General features: G+C 35.2%; 1 protein-coding gene across 2 annotated transcripts; it reads left to right on the forward strand.

The window, feature by feature from the left end:
• The first annotated feature begins 7,709 nt into the window (after positions 1-7,709).
• cblc (Cbl proto-oncogene C, E3 ubiquitin protein ligase) lies at positions 7,710-19,116 on the forward strand. Of its 2 annotated transcripts, none has more exons than XM_027149328.2 (13): positions 7,710-7,978; positions 8,644-9,059; positions 12,420-12,566; positions 12,728-12,884; positions 13,856-13,977; positions 14,232-14,369; positions 14,445-14,532; positions 15,489-15,620; positions 16,156-16,386; positions 17,005-17,157; positions 17,641-17,699; positions 18,072-18,130; positions 18,603-19,116. In XM_027149328.2, exons 1-13 carry the CDS (start codon positions 7,931-7,933, stop codon positions 18,680-18,682), a joined length of 1,830 nt encoding a protein of 609 aa, XP_027005129.2. In that variant the 5' UTR covers positions 7,710-7,930; the 3' UTR covers positions 18,683-19,116. The 2 variants fall into 2 exon arrangements, with proteins under 2 accessions (XP_027005129.2, XP_027005132.2); XM_027149331.2 differs by having other exon boundaries at positions 7,712-7,978; positions 8,916-9,059.
• Positions 19,117-19,327: the final 211 nt, after the last annotated feature.

Below are 19,327 nucleotides of genomic sequence, written 5' to 3' on the forward strand. Positions count from 1 at the left end.
CACACATTTGCTGTCTCTGTGATAGCTGCTAGTGCAAAATACAATATTCAAACTTAGCTGTTGATGCAAATTGGTGACAAATTGGTTAATCTTTAAACTATACTTAAAAAAACTTGATACAGGGAAAAGGGACAGTAGAAAATACAAAACAATGCATATATATATAATATATAATATGGGCTGCATGTATGTAAAGAGATATACCAGGTAGTCAGTTATATTAAGGGGTTTACAACACTTTGCACTATAATGACTTTGATTATCTAATGTCTCTTTCTATAAGCTATTAATAAGGTGCTTATAGAAATTAAAATATATAAATAATTAATAATATAAATATTAAAAAAACAAAACACATACAAACTAAAACCAAGACTTATCAATGTCCCAATATTCTATTCATCAGGCAGTGGCATAGGGCCCCCTAGTGGTATGAAAATAATTGAAACTGTTGATACTAAATTTAATAACTAATCTACCAAAAGAGAAAAACCAAAACGATGAGAAAATACCAGAAGCAGAGAAACAGATCCAAAATACATGAAAGAAAATGCAAACCAAATAAATGCTAAAGTAAGTGAATTACATTTAGTAAGTTTGCTTGGTTCCTCTTGTTCATGTAACTGCAACAGAAATGGTGACATGTCCAGCTATAAATCACTGCTCTAGTGGCTGAAACATCAATCACTTGATGTCCTTTCAGAAGTGTAACAACTCAGAGGATCACGTGACAATGTCATTGTGATGAATCAGACAAATAATAATAAAAAAGGAAAATCATTTCTTCCTATTTTTTATCTGATTCATCACAGGGTCACTGCAAGTGAAGAATGTTAAATAACCTTGTAAAACGTGAACATGAACAGACGTAACAAACAATAGACAGGGCTATAAAACACAAACATAGCAAAACAACAAACATAGAGTAACAAAGGGTTACAAGACAAAACCAAACAAAAACAAACAAAAAAACTGAAAAAACCGAAACTTAAGGCAACTAAGGAGCAAACACTACAGATAAGTGTGATCATGCAGAGGAAATGGAAAACACTAAAAAAAAAAAAAAAAAAAAAAAGAAAAAAAAAGAAGAAGAAGTTCAAAAAAAGGTGTATTAGTGTTTCCCTCTGGTGGTCTGGTGGGGAACTGGGTAGCCATGCCAATCAATCAAAGCTTCATTTTGAACCTAGCAATCATTTTAGGAATGACATTAATCTGTGTTCTAGCGACACAACAATCCAAACTTAATCATGGCATACATATGTTGAACTTTATTACCATGGCCTATAGGCAGTAGACGCCTAGCCCTACGATTAATTGCCATGCTATGAGAATGGCCTCTGTCACGCTTGACAGGCAAGCGTGACCCCCCCCCCCATAAAAAAATAAAATAAAAGATCGCTGACCGCAATTTACCCAAATACAAAGTATTTTAGTTTCCATGTATTAATTAGTGTGTGTGTGTGTGTGTGTGTGTGTGTGTGTGTGTGAGTGAGAGAGAGAGAGAGAGAGAGAGAGAGAGAGAGAGAGAGAGAGAGAGAGAGAGAGAGAGAGAGAGAGAGAGGTGTTGTTTATTGTAAGTGTTTGTTGCATTTTTGGACTCCTTTATGATTTGTTATGTTGCTCCCATTTAAAACTGTTCGGCTCAATCCCAGCCATTTTTAGGGTCATGATTGAGGACAATGTGCCGTCCAGAGACAAGATGTTTCGTGTTGAGGTTTTGTTCAAACCCTCTCTAATGTTTTTTTTTTTTTTTTTTTTTTTGATTTTTTGTTGCGTTAAATCTTACCCAGATTTTACCCATTTTCTGATTGGCTATTGTGTAACCTCTTTTTTTGATTGGCTAATAATTGTCAGGCTCGACTAAAAACAGACGCGCTTGATTCCTGCCCAGTTCCATACACTGTAAACCCTAATTCTGTCATTACTTAAATAATCAAGTAATCTTGCGTTAACACTACTTGAAATTTTGTATTTTCTAACCATAACTCTAAGATATAAGTTAGATTTACTTACTTAGCCACAAAATACTTCAACTTAAAATTTAGACTGTTATGAACTCAAAATCCTGAGTCATAAAAATAGTCACTCTGGTCTCCCTTGATGGTGATTGGTTATTTAAGGAGTTCTGCCTGGCAAAAAGAGAACTAATGCAGTGATTGGTAGAATAATCCTATAGGCGGTCCTAAATGCCTGTTGCTGATGCCGGAAAGTTCTTGAATTAATCTTCTCGTCGTTCGCCATGACTTATAAGATGTAAATTCTTTATACATTAGTTAATCGTGTGTTTTTAGGAAGAAAAAAAATGTTCTTCAGCAGTCCATATTCACATTTATCATCAATAATTAATTGTCTAGCTAACCTATCCGTATCTGCTGGTTTAGGCTGGTTTTATTAATGACATTAATTTTGAATATTATTAATTATAATAAAATATAATTTTCTTTATGATGTTTTGTCAATGACTGTCAATTTTATTTATATTTTCAATTGTTTTTATATTGCTGGTGAAACAAGAACATGTGGAAATGTAAGTATTGCATTTTTAACTCTGAAAAAAGAGGGGGACTTATCAAACATTACCGTTTGAAACATGGTGGTCATACAAAAACTGTACCCTTTCCATGCCTACACAACAATTGTCTTTGTACGTGAAAGTGACGTGACATACGGCTAAGTACGGTGAACCATACTCAGAATTCGTTCTCTGCATTTTGACCCATCCAAAGTGCACACACACAGCAGTGAACACACACACACACCGTGAACACACACCCGGAGCAGTGGGCAGCCATTTATGCTGCGGCGCCCGGGGAGCAGTTGGGGGGTTCGGTGCCTTGCTCAAGGGCACCTCATTCATCTCCATTAGTAGCTTCAAAGTTTGCTTTGTGCTTTTGTGTGGCTAATGTGGTAGTATGTGTAACAATGTCAATAAAAGTGATGTGTTTAGTAATGTGCATGGTGTGAATTCTGTTAAATATGCATTGATGTTCTACAATAAATGCATGATCACAATATAGATTTATTCTTGTGTCTTCACTAGGTGTCTGATCATCGCAATTGGATCTTTGATGTGCCAGTGGGGATCTTATTCGAGCACACCGATCTTCAGCCCCCCAACTCCTTGCATTTGAATTCCTCGATTTGCATAATACTTGAAGGTCAAGTGGTAATGGACAAGATGCCGTAATTTATATCATTTATTTGTACAATTTTGTACAGTGTGGCTGTGACCAGTTCTGTTTCATTTATTGAAATTTAAATGTTTTAATGTTTAAACAATTTTGCACAATAAATACCTTCAGTGTGATGTTTAATGTGTTTTTTGAACTGAATAAAGCGTTAACAGTCAAACGAACAATTATGTTTGTCAATTCAATTTATAATCATTTGCAATTTCAGTTTAATTTTTAAGTTGACTTAAATATGTAAGTAAGTGAACTTAATAGTTTAAGTGCAAATTATAAAACACCAAGTTAGATGAACTTAACAATTTAAGTACAGTCTACATGAGCACCAAGTTAAGTGAACTTAAATAAACAAGTTTTGGAAAATCCACAATTCAAGTGAGGGAACGAGTTTACTCAATAGGGTGAGTTCATTGAACTTATTATGGTTTTCAGTGTAGAGACAGCGGTGCGGACTGATACATTTTGGGCGCTGCGGCATATTAAATATATGATAAATAGTCAAAAAGCTTTTTTCTGCGTGAGAAATACGATGTGTCCGAGAGCGTGACAAAAGACCGAAATGCGTGACTGTCACTCTCAATGCGTGACACTTGACAGCCTTGGAAATGCCACTCCAGGAAGTTTGTGCTGCAGAGATGTGGGTATTAATGTGCACTTCCTTTCTAACAGGGGTGTCAAACTGAAATTCACAGTGGCCAAAATATAAAACTGAGATAAAGTCATGGGCCAAACTAAATATTTATTGAAAAATTAACTGCAACTGATATGTAATGTTCAATCTTTTTCATATGGAAACAAACTTTAGTTTTGCTTAAACACAGGATTTGGAACAACCAGAGCTTGATATTACAAACACATAAGGAATTAAATTTGAAATAAAAGACATATCAGTGGTCATTTCGCAAACACATGTTGACAAACTCTCCCTCATTAAAGGGCCGGGCAGATTTTGCAATCTCAATCTCTGCTGCCACAATAAAGCTTTGCAGCCTTTACAACAGCTTCACTTTTTGATTTTGCTTTCATGAACATAGTCTGCCGGGAAACCAGACTTTTTTCATCTCCTCCAGCTTCTGGAGCTTCTGCTTTACGTTTGGCCATTTTTGTGGAGGGTGGAATTAACTTGCCCGATGTGACTGTAACATGGTTGTTAACGACTGTAAACAGAGAATGAGGGGCGCTTGCTGTTCGTGACTACGCGTCAATACAGTGGAAAGGCATTCTGGGATTTGTAGTATTAGCGGAGCATGCGGCTAGCCAGCTGTAATGCACATTTGATGTGACCTCGTGGGGCAAATATAATTACAAAGCGGGCCAAATGTTTGACACCCCTGCTCTAGGTTCAACAAGGTCAACAGTACCATTTGCCAGTTGTGTAAGCAGAACAATCAATACATTTCCAGTTAGTCCTATAATGGGCAGCAATACTTCATCCCGGATGATCCACAACACTGGTGCTCCTCAGGGCTGTGTCCTCAGCCCACTTCAGTACTCCCTGTACACACATGACTGTACAGCCACACACAGCTCCAACGTCATCGTCACATTCGCTGACGATACACCGGTGATAGGCCTGATCACCGACAATGATGAGACGGCCTACAGAGAAGAGGTGAGCACCCTGACTAAATGGTGCCAGGAGAACCACCTCTCACTCAACATTGACACGACCAAGGAGCTGGTGGTGGATTTCAGGAGACAGAGCAGAGAAAACAGACCCATCACCATCGACAAGACACCTGTGGAACGGGTGAGAAGCTTCAAGTTTCTGGGTGTTAACATCAGTGAGGATCTCACCTGGTCCATACACACCGATGCAGTGCTGAAGAACGCCTCTTCTTCCTGAGATGGCTGAGGAAGTTTGGAATGAGCCCCAGCATCCTCACGGGCTGCATCACTGCCTGGTTTGGAAACAGCACCGCTGGCAATCGTAAAGCCCTGGAAAGGGTCGTGAGAACTGCCAGCCACATTGTTGGAGGTGAGCTTTCCTCCCTCCAGGATATCTACGCAAGGCGGTGTATAAGAAAAGCTCGGAGGATCACCAATGACTCCAGCCACCCGTCTCACAGACTGCTCTCTCTGCTCCCCTCAGGAAGACGTCTCCGCAGCATCCGATCCCGCACCAGTTGACTGAGGGATAGCTTTTTCCCTCAGGCTATCAGACTAATTAACAGCCATAACTATCACAGCCTACAGCATACTTCCGCAACACTCTAACTTCAACAATTCAACACTGGACTATACAAACACACTGTATTTATACTGCATTTATACACACTGGGCTATACAGTACATACACACTGCATTTAATTTAATATAATAATCTATCTGACAATAATCTATCACTGGACATTTCTGTATCTGTACAGTCTGTTGCACATTAACATATTACATATATAATACTTATATTTATACTTATACATATATATATACATAAAGTACATATTGCATATAATGTGTAGTGTATTGTAAATATGTCTAATAGTACACTGTGTGTACTGACTATGTATGAGCACATTGCATCCTTTTCACATTTGCACATTTCACCTGGTATTGAGCATTTTGCACATTTTCACCCGTATATAAACTGTTCTTAATTTCTTTTTAATTACTGTATGTAAATTGTTCTGCAATTTCTGGAGCATGCTCCCAAGAATTGCACTCACCATGGCACATGTGTTGTGGTGATGTGACAATAAAAGTGACTTGACTTTACTTGACTTAACATGTCAGAGCCAGATGATAATGTGGCTTACATTTTGAGCTGAAATTGAATCCTACACATGCATCTGTGGCTCTAGGAACCCCTGAATGAACATTGACCTGACAAGGACTTATCAGAAGAGACCCAAGGGAAAGGTAACCATGACAGCTGTGTATAAATACTGATTCATTTGCCATATCGTGTGCTCTTGGTATCTGTGTACATATGTATAAGAAGATATCCATGTGGTTCTCACTGCTCTTGATGGATCTCCAAGGCTCAGAAAACTACAGCTACATATCTAAATTGCTTTTAAATTATTATACTTTTTTTTATTCCAGCATTATTTTTTTAAACTGTCAAAAAAAAAAAACATACTTTGGGGAGCGTCATGGCTCAGGGGGTTAGGATTGCCACCTCACAACTCCTGAGTCCCCAGTTTTATACTGAACCTGATATACTGTCTGTGCAGAGTTTTGTGTCCTCCAAAATCTCTGATTTCCTTCCGACACATCAGTAGGTGGTTTGGTTAAACTATCCCTAGGTGTGAATGAGTGTGTGCATGGTGCCCTACAATGGACTGGTATCCCATCTAGGCTGCCAGTCTCCATTAATCAGTGCAGTGCCATGATTTAAACTGAATATTGAATTGACATGCTGCACTTATTTTAAATGTACTTGTGAAGAGAATGGAGACAAACAATATTAATGTTTTGGTTGTGTCAACCACAAATGACATAAACCTTTTATTTAACCAAATGTGTTTCTTATGGAGCATTTACATCCGAATCATCAAATCTGTCAATAAATCATTTATGAGCATATAGATGTGTCAGATTTTAAGGAAAGCAAAACATTCAAAAATCAAAATGTATTAAAAATGTGTTATTTATTTAAGTCCTGTTGCTGATTGTTGTGAATATATAAAAGACAGCCTTTTCACAGAATGAGTAATGTAGCATGCTAAATTCAGCCACCTAAAATCTGACATATAGAACTAACAAGGTTTAATGCAATAAACATCTGCCTGCTTCTTAAACTATGTTGTTCGTCTATATTTTGTACCTACTATACATGCTGTACAAATTAAACAATGTCCTCTAGGGGGAGATAACAACTAACTGATTAAACTCCTTTTTTTGTTTTGTCAGACTGGGTCAAAGAGAACATGATGAGACCTATCACCACTGTGTTTTTGGCAAACTTCCCCAAACTTGTTAGAGCTGTGCTCTTAGAGGGAGTACAGCAGGGGACTGAGGATGTAGCCCTGGGGGTCTTCAGTGCTTAGGGTGAGAATAGAAGAGGTGTGGTTTGACATTTTGATTACTTGAAGGCATTCTGTCAGAAAGTCCAGAATCCAATGACAAGAATTCAGCCCCAGATTCTGGAGCTTTTTGAAGAGGTCACCATCAGCAAGTACATGTAGTTTCCTTTTATTTGAATTTCCAAAGTTTCTGTCACAACACATTTCAGCCAAAAATACTAAACTAAACATAACTAAATTTTAATTAAGTAATTATTGATTTACAAATATTTATTCCAGTTTGACTATATATCAAAGAGCTATAATCACAGATAGTAAAGAAATATTTTATGACAGCTACAAATGTTCAGTTGTATGTGGTTAACATAAATCTTTTGAGGGTTTAGAGGCTAAACAAAAGCTCTCTCTCTCTCTCTCTCTCTCTCTCTCTCTCTCTCTCTCTCTCTCTCTCTCTCTCTCTCTCTCTCTCTCTCTCTCTAACTTATGAGTGTACACTCCCTGTAGACTCTGCCCACTTGAGGCTTTAAGTAAACCAACCTGTTTGTCAGGCTGCTTTCTACCCGGAAACTGATCAAAGTGTGTGGGGAAAGGCAGAGTCAGTGAGTGAGTGAGAGAGTGTGTGTGCGCAGTACAAGCCTGTGTGTGTGTGTGTGCGTGTGTGTGTGTCAGAGACATAGTGAGAAACAGGGAGTGAGAGGTCTACATGTGAATGAGCTCCCGTGCAGACATACAAGGAAACTTTTTTGCCAGCCCATTTGAAGACAGAATCAGTGCATGGAAAATGAAACCAACTCATGGATGCCAAATATAAAGAGCAAAACTGTGAGTAAAATATGAGAGTAACAGTAAAGTGTGTGAAGGACAATATACTGTAGAGAGCAACTGACACACTTTTATTTCTATGTAGAAATGCACATTGTCTTCATCGTATTTAAAAGAAGAAGGATGCTTGACTTGACATAGATATATAAGATGCTTCATTCAAACTATTTTGAGAACTTTCAAGGATATTTAGCATTTCTTATTTGCTTGTCAGCGTTCCTCCAACCCAAGAATGACATCTGCACGGACTTGCCAGGTTATAAGCTGCATGGAGATATATTATGCAACATTATCAAAAGTTTTGCAAAAAATTTATCAGTGAAACAAGTCAATAATTCTCTTATTGTGCATTTTGTAAAATATTACATTTGTATTTTTACTGTTATTGACAAAATATGAACATAAAAAGGTTACATAAAAGGGAAGTGGCTAAAAGGTAGGGCAAGAGACTTGTGGTGGGCTGCTCGATATCTGCATTTCTTTTGTTATATAATAGGCACTTATTGACAGACAGCAGTGTTGAACCTGCTGTGTAACGGAAGTAATTGATATCTTGAAGCATAGACATCATTGTAGCTCTAGACTCATTCTGAATCCTGACCAGATGGGGGCTGGCTTTTGCTCCATGTGCATCTTCATTTGTAAATCTACTCTCCCAACCACAGCATAGAGAAAGACAACACTTCACATTTCTTTTGGCGATGGCTGGAAGTCTGATGGGATTTGTCCGAAGCTTTGAGACTGATTCATCTAGCTCTGAGTCTCAGCAGCTAACAAGCGCAGATCATAAACTCATGGACAAGGTTCAAAAAAGACTACAAAAACTGCATAGGCTTTGCACTGATCCACGACTATGTCTAAAGAATAGCCCGCCTTACCTCCCTGAGCTGGTAAGGGAGACTGTAAATATCGTGATGGATATATGGACTCCTTATAGATGCTCAGTCTCAGCCATGCCACGAGGGGATGAGGGGGAGTACCTGAGGATCCATGTCCAACACTTACTGGATAAGACAGACAGGGCCATACTGCTGTTCAAGGAGGGCAAAGAGAAGATGTTTGAGGAAAAGTCAAACTACAGGTAAGGTATTTAATTTGCAAAGACATGTTTTACTTAAAAAAATATTTTTAACCTTTAGATACAGAAAAGTATATTCAAGAGGAATTTGATGATGTATAATTAATCACAAATGCTGATATAATGAATAACCACAGTTCTTTTAAAGACAGACAAGAACAGATTTTTACAGATAGATATGTAAACTACTAGCTATTTCACATTTGAAATTTATATGAATCCTGTGGAAGTCGGACGTACAAATTATTATTTCCGCACAGTGGCTGAAATGGTTTAGTTTTTGTTTATTTGCTATTTTAGTTCCAATTCCTAGTTCCAGTCTGCCTACATGAAAGATAACTTGCATATTTTTGTCTTCAGCACTAAGAGACGGCCAAGTGGCTGAACTGTTCTGAATACTAATGGTCTTTGTGAATGAGTACTGCAAGTCAAAGCCCTTTATTATGCTAACAGGGAAACCTCCATTTGCAGTTTAAAACATGAATGTAAATTACAAATTTCAAATATTCTATGAACAGTGTAAAAAACAATAACACAAATTGCAAACTCAATAGAGCACATGTTGACATATACGCAATGTCCAATTACCATCCCAGTGGAAATAATCAGAGAAATAAGCACATATATGAAATAAACTAGATGTCATTAATGTTACACAATAAACCATATGCAAAAATGCATAACAATGATTAAACAGGAATGTTATTACATACAATAGAATAATGTGAATATAATAATGAGATACAAATAAAATCTAAAGAATTAAACTGAAAAAGAACTAGTGTTGTTAGTAACGGTGTAATTTCTTTGATTTGATTCTGCACACAATACATTCATTCACCGTCTGCGTGTTTGTAAGTTCTCGGAAAAGACTTTCTTATTTGCTATAGACTTCTATCATGCTGTCTGTATTAAATTAGCTGAAATTTCCCAGACATACAGTAATCATACGAAGAGAAAATGACGAGCAGCATTTAAACAGCAATAATGTTACCGTATACTGCATAGCCGGGCTAGCAAGGCGAAAAAACAAATCCACACTTAGAAAGTCTAGCTTTCCTTTTCACTGGGCTGGTATTATCAAAGGTACATCTTTTATATTTTTCACATAGAAACAATAATTATGTTATAACTTATATAAATATAATTTAAAGTACATAAGTGGTTACATGCACCTGGCTAGGTAAAAGCTACATGATAATGGTCCAATAGGTGTATGCTTGAGGATACAGTACTATAAGGAAAGAAATGTATGCTTTGGTGCTTTTTTTCTGAGATGATCCGGTGTTTAGAAGTAAAGCATTAACTCTACGGACAAGCTCTACATACAACCATATCTGTCAATGTCTTTGGGTTGATACCATTCAGCGTATGTCTTTTGTGGCCTTTGTAACCTGGGAACAACAAAACACATAAGGTACATAATTAAGGATAGCTGTTGTACGTTTGAAGGTCAATTTACATTGTTTGTACTTTGGGAACCAGAAATGTGCCTGTACAATAGCTTTGTTTTTTCATAGTGTGGAATGGCTCCCATGTTAAACCACATGTTTCTTTACATTAACGCTGTAGCTGCATTCCACAGAAACGAAATTCATGGCCATTTTCCCGTAATACAACTTACCAAAATATATCTCCCACTGTTCTCTTCAATGTTCAGTATGTTTAGTAAAATAATGGGCAACGATATGATTACTGAGCAATTAGGTAAAATAATCAGTCAGCTTGTTTTTAGGCTAGCAGAATTTGTTAATGTTATTATTTTAATGCCAATTTTGGTGCTTGAATCACAGACAACATAATCACCCAAACTGCCCGAAAAATATATTTTGGCTTTTATTAACTGGCACAGGGCTTTCTGACATGCCAGCTTTTTGGCATTTGTAATTACTAAACCAATACTGCTACAGAAATGTGAGCTGTGTTACTTCAGTCCTGACATATGCCTTGTGACACGAACTGTATCTGTGTTGGAACATCTATCTAACTTTATATAAAGTAAGTAGTATCTATCTATTAACATTATCAAGCGGAGCGCTGAAGGCGCTTCTATTGTGACACCAAAGTTGAGAAAGCTGGTGCAATTAAGTCCATGAAGGTTAAGTAAACAAATATAATATTTAACACACAAAATGAAGCTGTTTAAGCTGTTTCAGCTGTTTATAAACTAATATGTAAATTGGTGAAGTAAATAAGAATTAGTATTGAGTATTGTGTAAAAGATAAAAAAATAAAAAATAAATAAACATTCTCAAAGAAGCCATTATTTTTAAGAAATATATTTATTAGCCATCTATTAGTTTGTAGTAGTACTCGATACTTTGCTGAATCATACATAAATTCATCTTATAATTATTAAAGTATTTTAAATATATACAAAATGCACCTAAAATCTAAGACTACAGTGTTTTTAAGAACAATCGCTTTACTGTTTAACTAAACAATTTACATTATCTACATTTCAGCTTGTGTGAATAGATGGAGTGGAAAGCAAAGATTAAAAAAAGGCAAACTGATAACAATGACTAATGGAAAATTAAGCCTTTGAAAAAGTAGCCCAGAGAAAGAGGTAAACATGTGCTCATCCTGTCAGAGTGGAAAAAAATCTTCGAGCCTGAGCACTGTTGCTTAACCGTCTGACATGTTTCAGATCTCACCTTTTTATGACAAACGATGTCTTGAGAAAAATCACCTGAAGCTTACAGTTTACTGACCCATGAATTACACTGAAATGGCCATCTAATCTAAGCAACCTTAAACAAGAAGCATTTAGATCACACTTTAATGGCTCCTGTTAAATGAGTGGAAATGATAGAAAGGTTATGAAAATTTTGTATTATTTGTATTATTTCATTTTGGTGTCAAAAGGACAGCAGTCAAATTAAATGTATTGTATATCTAATGCTCTTTTGCTGAAGCTGTAGTTTTAATGAAGGCACACAAAGACCTAATATCTGATAACAATCGAACTGCACTGTGCTTGAGTTTTCAGCAAGATAGATCAGTTTGTACCACACGCGATGCTATGTAATGTTGCCTTGACAATAGGCAATGTATGGTCAGTTGCCTATGGAAAATTCCGTCTGTGAACTAAAAAGACTTAGGACAGGAAATGTCAAACTGTGACTTCCTGTTTGTAGTTGCTTGCATGCAGACATTTATATAGTATGTGTTTCTGACTACAAGGTGTCTGTTCAAACTGTAATTATATGTGAGTATGCAGTGGAATATCTTTTAATCATGTTGCCGATAATTTATAGTCATAAATACATGTATAACAATTTTTGATAGTGGAGAACTCAAACAATTGATTTAATGAATTTGCTTAAACTAATGCTATTATGTTATGCGCTGCTCTTCCAGGAGAAACTTGACTAAGCTGTCCTTGCTGTTTAGTCATATGCTGTGGGAACTACGGGCTATATTTCCAGGTGGCCAGTTTCAGGGTGATACCTACAACCTGACCAAGACAGAGGCAAAAGATTTCTGGCGGAAGATATTTGGACAGAAGTGGGTGAATGTAGCATTACCTCCTGTAAAGATTTCATATATTTAAAGGTTGCTTTCAAAAGTATGGTTATTTAATAATTCTGGGTACAAAATTATTCTCTTATTTGTGCATCTTGTTCATATATCCAGAATATTTTACTCTAATTCTGTTCCACATTTAGGTGCATAGTCAAGTGGAATATTTTTAAGCAGCATTTGAAAAATGTTCACAACTTTGAAGAGGGAATGGAGGCCATGGCACTGAAATCAACAATTGACCTCACTTGTAATGATCACGTTTCTATCTTCGAGTTTGACATCTTCACCAGACTGTTTCAGGTAAGATTATAAAATTTCTAAAAGCCTAGTTACAACCAAAAGTAAACAGGGACAAAGTCTCAAGATTTCATTTCAATTTCATTGAGCGATGCCCCACCAACTCTACATTTATAACCAAATCAATTTATGGAATAACTTTTAATTAATTAAAACTTTATGGTTGGAAACGGGTTGTCACTTTGATAATCAGTTTTATCCAAATCAGAATTTGTCTCATCAACTGAGGTCGCTTTTCACATTTAAACACTTATACTTACACTTATGACACATATTCATCTCTGTCATCGTCAAAACTGTTTGTGCCGAAATATTGGTGAGGAAATAAACGCTGCTTCAATCAGTCTGTTTTGTTCAGTTGGCTAAATACATTGGTGTTAATGTTTAATTATAGGAAAATAATTAAAAGGAAATATATTTTTTTGTATAATGCTCTTCTTTGTTTTGATGATGATGTGTCTGTATGATCACAGTTTGAATTATTAGGATTATGTTTGTTTTCAATGTAACGTAATCAAATCTTGAGAAAAAAACGCACTTACTTAGCAAGACTTTAGACATCGGTAACAGAATGACTTCCTTAAAGAGTCAAAAAAATAAAAGAATTTCAGTAGCCAAGGCAATGTTGGAACGAAGTCTAAATAAAAACCTTTTATCACACTGATTTGAATAAGTTATATTTATGTTTTTTTAAAGTAGACATGTCATGGTATATTACTGAGGGAAAAAAATCAGTTTGAACAAACCTACTAGTGGATAACATTTTTCTGACCATTACACAAAAATCAACACGTTAAGCGGCACTATTAAAATTACACATATACTTTTAATGAAAGAATTGTGTTGACATTTTGCAGGATGTTTTATTATCACATTCATTTTAGTTTTGTCTACATTTACTTCTCTGCATACTCTTTCTTTGAAGCATTTGCGAGCAAGATTAAAATCATGTTACATTCTGTGTTTTGTCTCAGCCTTGGTCAACACTGCTGAGGAACTGGAATCATTTAGCAGTGACTCATCCAGGTTACATGGCCTTTCTTACGTATGACCAAGTACAAGCCAGACTGGAACACCACAAACATCGTCCTGGCAGGTTGGTGGTCCAGCACAATGAATCCTTTTGTAGTGATCTGGATTTCTGCACAAATGCCTCAAAAATGTTATCTAATCTACATCTTTTAAAAAAGAAGCTTATCTTATTGAACAACCGGCCTATTTTTAACCTTATCTTATCTTTACGGAAATCTCATTGTATACGGAATATGAAACATCAGATATTTTTCTCTAACGATGAAGCTTCGATGGTCTGTACTCAGGCTTTGCCTTTTATCTTTTTTGTGGTTTCAGCTACATCTTTCGTCAAAGCTGCACCAGAATGGGTCAATGGGCAATCGGTTATGTGACCCCAGTTTGCAGCATTGTACAGACTATTCCAGAGAATATACCTCTGTACCAGGCTCTAATCCAAGGCTTCAGACAGGGATGGTGGGTGCATATTACAGAATTTCCAATCGCAGAAATTTAAGGATTAGAATGACGATTGAATGTTTGTGTTTACAGCTACTTGTTTCCAGATGGACGTGATGTGAACCCTGATCTCACTACCCTGTGTATGCCATCTCAGAAGGGTCGTATTAAAGTTACAGAGGTAAAAATTACTTGTGGGGAATGATGATGACCTTTATATTGCATGGAGCAAAAAAACAATCGAACTTTAAGTTAAATTTAAACTTCAAATATGTCAAAATTTACATTTGAACAGATGAGTTGTTAGATTATGAATAAAATTGCATCAATCTACTTCCTTCTTATGATATGTAGATTTTGTGGTGAAAAAAATAATGTTAATTCCTCTTTTTGTTGGGTAATTTCTCAGCAGTTGAGTTCAGCAATATTTCATTTGCCTATTAATCATGTAAATCTCCACAAGATGCAGGTTTGGTTTAGAGACTGCTGTTTTATTTAAAGTTTGATTCATCATCCATACCAAACCCACAACACCCAACCCCCCTCCCTGTTACCCTTCCCAACCACCATCACCACCCACGCTTGTTTTTTTTTTTCAATTCCACATATGTGTTTGAAAAGAAATGACCCATATCTGTCTAGAACAAGACAGGCTCCACTTCTTATATTGCGTTTCAAAATGATGTAAGAGCAAAGATATAAGAATAGTGTTAATGAATGATAAGTCAGAAGTGCATACATTCTAACAGTGACATAAACAATTCCTTGTTTACATCATTTGAAACACAGTGTTAAAAAATCTACCAATGTTAACTTTTGCAATTGACAATACCACATTATCTAGCAGAACTGAGAGCCATTCATATGTCATTATATGTTCATCATTGCTATATGTTTAAGTCTTTGATTATAGTCATAATGAATCCATGGATATGAACTTGATCAAAGCATCAGGAATATTATGACATATATATATATATATATATATATATATATATATATATATATATATATATATATATATATATATATATATATATTTCTTATACTCTCTCTCTCTCTCTCTCTCTCTCTCTCTCTCTCTCTCTCTCTCTCTCTCTCTCTGTGATACTTTTTCTTCTTCGTCTGTCTGAGCAGGAACAATATGAGTTATATTGTGAAATGGGAAGCACATTTCAGCTATGTAAAATATGCACAGAGAGAGAAAAAGACACTCGCATTCAGCCCTGTGGACATCTGCTTTGCCGGCCCTGTCTCATCGGCTGGCAGGTATTCAATTATCTAACCACTTATGTATGAAAGCAACATTATTTGATATAGAGGAGACTATGTATATGGAAACAAGATAATATAGGGCATTATTTAAATTAGAAAAATGCAATAATAAATTTAAAAAGTGCATTCAGAAAATGCAGCTGTGTGTGTGTGTGTGTGTGTGTGTGTGTGTGTGTGTGTGTGTGTGTGTGTGTGTGTGTGTGTGTGTACGGTATGTGTGTTCTCACACCCTTTGTCACACCCAACAATGTAGCTTTTTCATGTTCAAGTCTGAAATCAAGTTATGTCTACAAAGCAGTTGTCCAAGAGTTGTCATATTGCACAGCAGTACACCACATTCTGTGTAAAATTTTACACATGTTTCTAATGAACTCAGTAATAATGTACTAATTTGCTTTCCTATGCAGATATTGTGCAATGCAATGTTACGTTGTATGATGTGAAAAGGAAGTGCTTGTTCTTAATCGCATCTCTTTTGTCAAGTTGCTAAATAAGTTGCTTGTATTTGTGTTACATTTTCACTACACAGAAGTCAGATGCACATACGTGCCCTTATTGCCGCTGTGATATTAAAGGGACAGAGTCCATCCTCATCGAGCCATATCGGTCCACAAGAGACAAAACACTCCAAAAAAGGCATGATGAAGAAGAAGAAGAAGAAGATGATGATGATGATGATGATGATGATGATGATGATGATGATGATGAAGACCATGAAGATGTAGAACTAGTCATGAAAAAACTGGCTGCCATGAAACGGGTGAGAGGTGCAGCCCTGCATGCATAAACTGAAATATTCTGTATTCAGACTTTAAGGACAACCTTTAATCGATTTTTATGAATGTTTGCAGAAAAATCTACAGTATATGTGTTTGCTCAGACATGTTTGCAACATAACTTGGTTTATGTTCTTGAAGTTCTGAGCCATTGTATAAACAGCCTCTTTTCATGCATTATATGAAATAAGGCCTGATAAAATTTTGACCACATGAAATTACCTCTTGTATTTAAATGTGTAAGGCATTAATCCACAACACAAAATATGCAAAATAGCTCATAATACTTGGTAACCAACTTCCTGTATACTTGATTTCCATTTTCCAGTTAGTGGCAAATGTTAAGTGGCATTTTACTTCCCATAAAGATACTTTTTTTTAGACCAAACCAGATATATATGGAGTATAGTCAAATGTGTCTAGATGAAATATCTGCATTCATACATTTACATGTGTGAAATATCTGGTTAAAATGTACTACACTACACTTATTTCTTTAAACAAGCCTCGGGTGTCATAACACCAGTGTTTTATGTAAGAATTCAAAGATTTGAGTTAAAATAATACCAGTTTTTATTTACACTTCCCACCTGTCAAAATAGGCATCACAAGAGGAGTACCAGGTTCCCAGTTCCAGTTTAGCACCTCCTCCACTTCCACCAAAACAGAACACTGTGTCCTCACCATGCCCGTCTCCCAAACCACACGTCCGTCCTGCTATAAGAGACAGGCTGGTTAAAAGTCACAGTAACTCAGTGAGTGTCTTTTTGCAATCAGTCAAATTTTGCTTTTGTACTGTATGAGTTTCACATACTTGTATATGAATATCATATTGATATGATTCCAGTAGTGGTATAATATGTAATTATTTTATAACAAGAATCAACAAATACCTAAACAAATACCTAATTGAAAAATAAAATTATAGATCTGCATTGCATTATCTATAAAATAATGCCTGTTAACACATGCAGCATCTATCTATCTATCTATCTATCTATCTATCTATCTATCTATCTATCTATCTATCTATCTATCTATCTATCTATCTATCTATCTATCTATCTATCTATCTATCTATCTATATATATATCTATATATATATATATATATATATATCTATATATATATATATATATATATATATATATATATATATAATTGATGAATGATAAAAAGCTTTATAATTAAAAAAAGAAAAAGAAATAATAAGTCAAATCTGTGTATTTAATGATTAGGCTACCTGTAACAAAGTGCTTCATGTGGAAAACCATCAAACTGAAGAAGCCTCAGACAGGTACAAAGAAAAAAATAAAAACGCATTAATCCTTGTTATTATTATTATTATTATTATTATTATTATTATTATTATTATTATTATTATTATTATTATTAATATTATTATTATTATTATTATTATTATTATTATTATTAATATTATTATTAGTAGTAGTAGTATTAGTAGTAGTAATAGTAGTAGTAGTAGTATTACATTTTTGTCTTGCTTAAATTTGAAGTAACATCTCATTTACTGATTTTCTATAGTTTTCACCTTATAATTCTATTTGTAATTTCAAGGATAATTTTATGTGTGTAATTTTATTTTATGTGTAAATAAATATTTTTTAAGTATGAAAAATTACATCAGTTTTGTTCTCTTTCTCTGAAGACAGCTGCAATGCGATGCTGAACGGAGCTATACATCACTCTCCCAGTCAAGAAGAAAAGGTATCTACCTCTTTATATTTACAGTTGAGAACAAAAGTTTACACCCCCCTCACCCTTACCTCACAGTTTTTAAGTGAACATGACTGAGTTGATCCAAATCAGCAAAGGATTCCTTCAGGCCTTTATATTGAATATGAATTAACATAACTCGGTCAGATTATTTAGGGCAGACTATATAATGCTTATTGATAACATAATAACGGAAAAATAATAATGATAATGTTAGTAAAGTAAGCAACTAAATATTCTATAATCAGATGTCATAACCTGCTTGTTATTTCCAAGTATTTCTAATGGACTCAGTTTACACCTGTCAACTCATTAATAGCAGACACTAATTTAAAACCTTGAATCATTGTGTGAAGCAGTTCATACTTACACTGACATCTTGTGGCTAATATATAAAAAAATACTCATTTGCTTTAGAAAAAAAATGTATGACCTTATAATCCTCTCGTTCTTTCCATTTCAGGTGAAGCCCCATGGTCATGGCCAGCACATTCAGGACAAAAGAAAAAAGAGAAACGAAGGGAAGAGGTAGATGACAGGTGATTTGGAAACAGAGATGCTAGCAGGAAGACAAAGTCAAAGAAACTTTCATAGACCGCTCACGTCTTTGACTTTCCTGGAGGATTTCCCCATGAAACAAACATAACAACAAACTGAGTTCTGTTTTCTACACTTGTCCATGCAATGTACCGTAAAAATAAGGTTAAATAAAAACAATAAAAATAAAATTAAGGGGAAATGAGGGAACACTGTAGTTAGTAATATAAATAAATGTTGTTATTTTAAATGTAACAATATGTAAACCTTAACAGATTTTTTGCTATATAATAATGTCTACCTTAAAAAGAAACGGTTAAATACCATCATGTATTCAACAAATTTGTACCTTTAATTTTATATGCCCGGGCCGTTACATATACAGACTACATTATAAGTGGACTTTACATAAATAAATACTATTCAGATTTGTGTGGAAATTTACATTATGGAAATCCAAATAGAGTTCAAATAGAAATGAATGTGTTTTGTACAAGACAAGCATAGAAAACATCTACACCATCTCTAAGATACAAAAATATCTGCCATTCTGAAATAAAAATTTCAAAAGGTAAAATTTATTCTAAAAATAGACCATTCTAGACCATGCATTTTTGTTATATCTGAACTGATAGTAAACACTTTATATAC

Source organism: Tachysurus fulvidraco, chromosome 3, assembly GCF_022655615.1.
Source record: "Tachysurus fulvidraco isolate hzauxx_2018 chromosome 3, HZAU_PFXX_2.0, whole genome shotgun sequence".
NCBI classification, from domain to species: domain Eukaryota; kingdom Metazoa; phylum Chordata; class Actinopteri; order Siluriformes; family Bagridae; genus Tachysurus; species Tachysurus fulvidraco.

Excerpts from the sequence above, each read along its gene's own strand:
- cblc (XM_027149328.2), top strand. The coding sequence starts at position 7,931 with ATGGAAAATGAAACCAACTCATGGATGCCAAATATAAAGAGCAAAACT. Across the intron at positions 7,979-8,643 it reads CAAATATAAAGAGCAAAACT|CATAGAGAAAGACAACACTT; the intron begins GTGAGTAAAATA and ends TCCCAACCACAG. Across the intron at positions 12,567-12,727 it reads CGGAAGATATTTGGACAGAA|GTGCATAGTCAAGTGGAATA; the intron begins GTGGGTGAATGT and ends TTCCACATTTAG.